We start from the raw sequence: 6,928 nt of genomic DNA on the forward strand, positions 1-6,928 counted from the left end.
TATATATATATGTAGGTCCCCCATAAAATATCAAAGTATTGGTTATTATTATTATTTCTGTATAAATGCTCCGGAAAGAGCCAAGCAGTCAGTAACAAGAGTCTAACTGTACATGAAAACCAAGCCTCGAGCTAGGCCACATGTTATGGAAAAATAGAAAAACCGACAAGATGTGTGTGCGCGATCTACGCCTTTAACCCGAAATAAAAACAGGGCTCCCCATTTTATTCAGCTCTTGTTATCATCAGCAGCCATGCTCTCGTAGAAGAGAATGTATCCATGATCTATATTTGGAGCATACTCGTTAGCTGATCCGAAGTACGTCTGGATAGCCGACTCCTCAATCATCTCCACAGTTTCATCATCAAATAGCAGCCAGTGATTGTGACTTTTGACGAGACTGACATAATGCCCATGATTCGGCCCACTCCCCACGTGTACCACCACGGCAAATAATGAGTACTCTGAGTCAGCGTCGTCCATGGTGCAGGTGAGTTTTAGTTCCAAAGGGAACACTACGCGATAGGATAACTTCTTGTGCCGGTTTAGCTGCTCCATGTACTTGAATCGCTTGAGATGAATGACAAGGATATGTGGAGGTTTCTTTATCTTCATCCTCTTCTGTGCTTCTTGCAAACTGCGGTCAGAGTAGAGAGATTGATTTTTTTCATAGTTTCAGTAAGAATGAATGCCAAGAAAGGCGCCTACCTGCAGCACTTATCGCAGAAGAATTTATCTTCGGCATTCAGGGTTTCAGTGGAGCTGAAGTTCTTGAGGCAGCTAGTAATTGAACTGTTTTGTTCAATATCAAGGCTTAGATCTAAGAATGTCTCATCCCTTGCTGTAACAGTCTCACACCTTAAACATTTTGTCTCATTGGTAAGAGTACCCTGCATCTCGCCAAGAGTCGGAGATAAAATGAGCAAGAAGAATATCAACATTTGGCAACCACATCACATAATGATTATATGAGTTCTCAAGCAATTGAAAATTACTATAGTGCTATGTATAATAAAGCACGAGCTCTGCTAAAAAGCCACAACAGGTATGCAATGCTCATTTTACGTCATGATACAACATATTTCTGATGTGAGTGGAGATTCAGCCAATAAAATCTGAATCCAAAGTAAATAATTTTCATAAAGTGTTAACCTGAAAAATTTTGTGCACCCAGGTCACTAATGGTTCCTTCTTAACACCATTTATGGGGCCGTTGCTTAGCCCATTTGCAAGACCCTCAACAGAAGAAGTATGCTGAATACTTGGCACCTTTTGAGACTCTTTCTCCAGAGTGTCGACAAGTTCATTCAACAAAAAGTTCAAAAATTCATGGGCGTCCTGCATGAAGGCATGAATATCACATTATGTTGATAGCTTGAAAAGAAAGTTATCATGCAGAAGATTCTGTATTCTATATTGTAAAGTTCATGACCATCTATATTCAACTTTTGTCACCAATTAATTGTAGAAACTTGCAATAAGTTGCCATCTAAAAGAAGTAAAAGGTTCATGGGTACATGAACAACCACCACATAGTAAATCAATATAATTTCTGAATGCTTATAATAAAATCTCTCTTAACAACAAATCCCTGATGTGAGTTTCATGAATCATTGAAATCAAATGTACCAAAAAACTTGTGTCCAAGAAAAAATTATTTGCATTCACCTCCTGTAGGCTTTATGCATTTGACACTTATCTCTCTTATCATGTATACAAATTATAACATATCATGGGAGGTGAGTGCCAAACGTGTAGGAGAAGGTGAGTGCAAATTACCCGTCCAGGAACACATATCTAAACTTCAGACATGAATTTTAATCAGAATAGATTAATGGTGATAAAGGACCGACAAGGACACTTTTGGCACTCTAAAAAAAAGCTTGGACAACTCAGATTCTATTGACCACCTCAGTGCTTCCACGGGGCAAAAAAGCTGTTGTTCACCAAAAACACACCTGATGCATGTATCCTCGGAAAAGGTCATTTTCTTTTCTTACTCTCTGTACAAAGCGTTTTGGAGCTATTACACCAGTTTTCTTCTTCTGTGAACTTATCTGCAAAAAATTATTAACATATTAATTTGCAAAATCTCAAGAGCATGCCAAATTACAGGCATTCAAACCGAAAACAGCATCAATACATAATTGTGGCTTTGTCCTAAACTGATGGCTGCTAAACCAGCCAGCGAAGAATTAATCGGCGATGTTTTCGCCATATTTCTCATGGATAGTTACTGGGCAACGAATGTCAAGAAACTATAGTTTCAGATAATTACCAAAGCTTGCCCTTGTTATTTAGCAGATGATGATAAAAAAAATCTGAAATGAGCCATGAAAATTATGCATAAGTTGTTCAAGACGCACTAGGAACCAGGTAAACAGATGCATATCGGAGGGATTCTTTTACCAAGAAATGCTTTGGTCTCATGTATTAAGTTCACGAAATTCCGAAAAAATAAATTGAACAGTCAAGTAATGCCTCAAAGATGTATCAAAGCAGCCAAAGACTAAACACTTGATTCAGCATTGAATCAACTACCTGTGAGTACAGCTCTGCAAGACAAGTCAAGAGATTTTCATCTGCTTCGCTTGTTTTGTTATTTGAAGAATGTTCCAACAGTTGTTCACGAAATGGGGCACAGAAATAAAGAGCCTGCAGAACCAAGTGATATCAAAGCAAGGAAACATTCAATATTCTCATCACAGTCATACAAGAAAAGGCTTGTCACTACACTTCCAAAAACATATTTCTTTTAGCACTCATCATGGTACAAATTAACAGGAGATCTCAGCAACAGCCATTAAGATTCCACTAAGAACAAATTGAGGCCATCTATGAGGTAACTAACAATTGAAATTCAGGAATTCAGTTTCCCTTGAATGGAATATCAACATCTTCCCCAAGACCAAATTAACCAAACCAGAACACACCAAAATTTTAACTTTAACCCAATTTAATCAGACTAACAAAAAAATAAAACACACATGGCAGACGCAATAAAAATCTTGCCCTGAAATTGGCATTTAAGAAAATCGACATCAACAGAGCGATATAAAGTTATAATCAAGTCTTCCTTAGACACAGCCAAATGCACAATCAAAACCTCCTAGCTTCTCCTTTTGACTTGACCATAAAAATAAAAAACGACCAAGGAAAACAACCCAAAATCCAAACCCACATCCCAAAACTCATCAAAAACCCCGGAAAACGACAAATTAAAATCCCAACAAACAAGAAACGAGCGCCACAACTCCCCACCTGGAGCACGCTGTTGCAATAGCAAGTGTTTCCGAAATTCTCCAACCCGAAATACCGCTCTCCCTCGGGAAACTGATCGCCCAAAGCCTTCTCTAACTTGGAACCCGTCACACCCATCGTAAGTGTGACACCATCCAGCATATACCAGAATTCCTCTATCCCTCCAAACTTGCCACTCCTCGTTCACAATAACCAGACTTACTCGTCAACTGCAATCGGTTCTGAGACTGAGACGATGGATATTAGTGTTGATTGACTCCTATTTCTTGAATTTAAGGAGAATCTAGGGTTTGGGAAAATTCAGTCGATTGTTTCCTTCGCCTAGGAGAATTGTCTACGAGATCTTTCTGTAAACCCAAAACGACAGCGAGGATCGCCTGATTCGGTCGTTTACTTCATTTGCTTTAGAATTTTTAAATTATTCGTTTATTCTTAATGAAATTTTAATACATATATAAATATATGCAAAAACTTCAGTGAGACATTTGTTATACGGATCTCTTATTTGGATCATCCATGAAAAAATATTACTTTTTATGCTAAGAGTGTTACTTTTTATTGTGAATATCGGTAGGGTTGACCTGTCTCACAGATAAAGATTCGTGAGACCGTCTCACAAGAAACCTACTCGTCTATTACTAAATTTATAGTTTGTTATCATATTTGATTGATTTAGACGGATAAATAACTAATCTCATTAAATTTTTAAAATATCTCGATTGGATTAATAACACTGAATGTAATTATTCTCGGTTAGGTATCAATAAGCTAACAATTAAGAACTGCACAAGAGGAGACTAACTGGTATTGGTTGAACACAAAATGACTCAAGTGCATGAACAGTTGGGTTATCAAGTATGAAGCTAAAACATAGTAACTGAAACGTAAATGACACAAGCTTGTTTCAAGATGTTCGAAGACCTTATTACTCTTACGTCACACATTCTTCTTTGCTGAAGGATTTCATTAAAAGACTTTGAAAATTACAACACTTTGAAATTGCTCACTTCAACAAGACTTACCAGACTGCCTTATTGAAACTCTTAATATCTCATACAAACTTAACAAAATAAGCAGTAAAACTTCTTACTCTCAATCACAAAGATTTCTCAAAAGAAATTCTAAGCACAAATTGATCCTTAATGATCAGATTACAAATATCAACGTGTGTTTGTTATGGTCAGTTGGGCTCTCGAAAATTGCTTTGAACTCAAAGAACTTTTATTAGACAGATAGAAATGTTGAAGCGGGAAGGATATCGTTCTTAAGCATGCCTGACTGATTTATTTATAAGCATCGTTTGAAATTGTCATCATTTTGAATCTGGAAATCCGTTAAAAATACAGACATCGTTGTGCCATGTTATTGTCTTTTCTGGCAGATAGTACATTCCGAATAGTGTGCATGTACTCTGACATTCAACGAAATAAAAAGTTTTTACACGAGATTTTATCCAATCATAAGCCTGGATGTGCTCTTCGGGAATGAATATCAGATGTTTAGATAATGCCCATTGATTAAACTAATTGATCTACCAAGGCAAAATGTTGTATCGGTTGACTTTTGATTAGCTCTGCTTCTGTTTGGCGACCCTTTGTATCATCTTGACTACTATCAAGTGATCTTGTGTGCCTTCGAATAATATAATAACAGTTTTGCTAAGGTAATCGGTAGGACTATGAAGAACATTTTTTCTTCATAAACAAATGTACACATGAATAATAAGTTTCTTTTTTGAATTTAATTCGGCTAGCCTCTATAATTATCTATTGTATCAGCTGTCTTGTTAAGTCATCAAAGCGTAAATGTTATACAATTTCTCCATTTTGGTATTTGACAAAATTATGCATTTGTAGTAGAAACACTGAATTCATTCGATAGATAAAAAGAATTTACACATTTTACGAAAAAAAAAATGTTAAGCTGAATAAGTTGATATAGTACAAAAACTATTCTAGACACTGCTTTATCTTTTATGATGATCTTTATGTCCAGAGTGTGAGTGCTTGCTATTATAATCAGCTGGCTTCCTCGGATGGTCGGTTGGCTTAGGCTGTTGACTGCTGGTGGGTTCAGTTTTCCCCTTTCTCCTTTTTCGTCAACACCAGAAAGTGCTTTCAGGTATGTGAGTACAATGGCTAACCGACTACTAACTTCATTAATCTTTTCTTTAAGATTTGCTTGTACTTCTTCAATCTTGGTACAAATTTGAAAGCTATTCGTTTGAATCTATCCAACAAGATGAGTAGCAATAGCCGCCTGATATTTCTTGATCGAATTTATCTTAATAAAAATTTCAATCATGTTCTTGGATAAGTCAAAGACCTCCTTGAGCATTTTATCCTTGAAACAACTCAAATCATCTTTAGTGTTCAAGTGTCCTCTCCTCATAATAATAAGATTTGATGTAATGGAGGACAAACTTGTGTGAATTATGTCTAGATATTGCCATCTGTAAGATCAAAATCTGGAGAGGAAAGCTCGATCTTGGGTAATTCCTTAGCAACAGCAAGAGTCAGATCGGGAGCCTAACTGCTTAAAGGACATGCTTGCTCTATATCAACTAGGAGTGTTCAAACTTCGGATAAAACCGAAAAAATCGAAAATCCAAACTGAAAAAACCGAACACCGAACCGAACCGAAAGCCGAATTTTGTAATTCGGAGATAAATGTTAAAACCGAAGTTTATTTGATTCGGTTTCGGATTATATATGTCAAAACCGAAAAAACCGAAATTTTATTAAATTAATAAAATTTTTTATGTTTTTATTTATACTATATATTTTGATATGATATTTAGTGAATGAAAAACTATTTTGAACAATTTTTAGTTGATTGTTGTTTGTTTAATTAATTTAGACCTTATATTTAAATATTTTACTAAAAAAACATGTAGAAAGTTAACATATTATATTTTACAATATATTTATATTATTAATTTAAATAATTATACAAAAACTGAATTAACCGACCGAAATAACCGAACCGTTTTGGTAGAAAACCGAATCGAAGAAAAATGGTTCGGATATCAGATTATATATTTCTAAAACCGAAAACCGAAATAAAAAGCCGAAAACCGAACCGGACCAACCGATGAACACCCCTAATATCAACACTCATGGGTCATCTTGGCTGAGTGGCTCTTGCACTGAAACTTCAGGCGGAGCCTGAGTGATCTGATGAATAGCTCGTTCTTGTGTCTCTACTTGACTGACTGCTTTGCCATAAAAACTTCTACAACTTCAGTAGTTTCTCCCTGAGGGACTGCTGATTCATCCACAAGAATTTCTAGTATTGCTTCCATGGACTCAGGCAATACCTTAGCAACAACAACTTATTCTTCCATTAAAATTTATGTTTGTTTCAAAAATTCATCCTCAGATAGAATGACTTCTTCTTCTGGAATCACCACATCTTTTGCAAACTTTGTCACATCTAATTTGTACACTACAAGAGACAAAGATAGAAGACTGCGTAAAGGCACATCATTATCATTAACAGCAACATCCTCAAATAGAAGATTGAGCGGAATCGCAAAGCCTACTGACTGCTTTTATGAAGAAATCATTCATATTGATTCCAAAGTCAATGGCAGATATGACCAGGAACTTCTCATTGGTAAATGCGTCAAAAGATCATGTCTTAAACAAGATTGGTTTGACCATAA

General features: G+C 36.0%; 1 protein-coding gene across 1 annotated transcript; it reads right to left on the reverse strand.

Moving 5' to 3' along the window:
* Positions 1–33: 33 nt before the first annotated feature.
* Positions 34–3,680, reverse strand: LOC140957529 (ubiquitin carboxyl-terminal hydrolase 4-like). Its single transcript, XM_073414838.1, has 6 exons — positions 3,262–3,680; positions 2,542–2,655; positions 1,959–2,057; positions 1,153–1,338; positions 709–890; positions 34–637 (listed from the first exon to the last, which is right to left on the reverse strand). The coding sequence occupies exons 1-6, from the start codon at positions 3,400–3,402 to the stop codon at positions 229–231; spliced, it is 1,131 nt and encodes a 376-aa protein (XP_073270939.1). The 5' UTR covers positions 3,403–3,680; the 3' UTR covers positions 34–228.
* Positions 3,681–6,928: the final 3,248 nt, after the last annotated feature.

The sequence above is a fragment of the Primulina huaijiensis genome, chromosome 14, assembly GCF_012295235.1.
Source record: "Primulina huaijiensis isolate GDHJ02 chromosome 14, ASM1229523v2, whole genome shotgun sequence".
In the NCBI taxonomy this organism is placed as follows: Eukaryota; Viridiplantae; Streptophyta; class Magnoliopsida; order Lamiales; family Gesneriaceae; genus Primulina; species Primulina huaijiensis.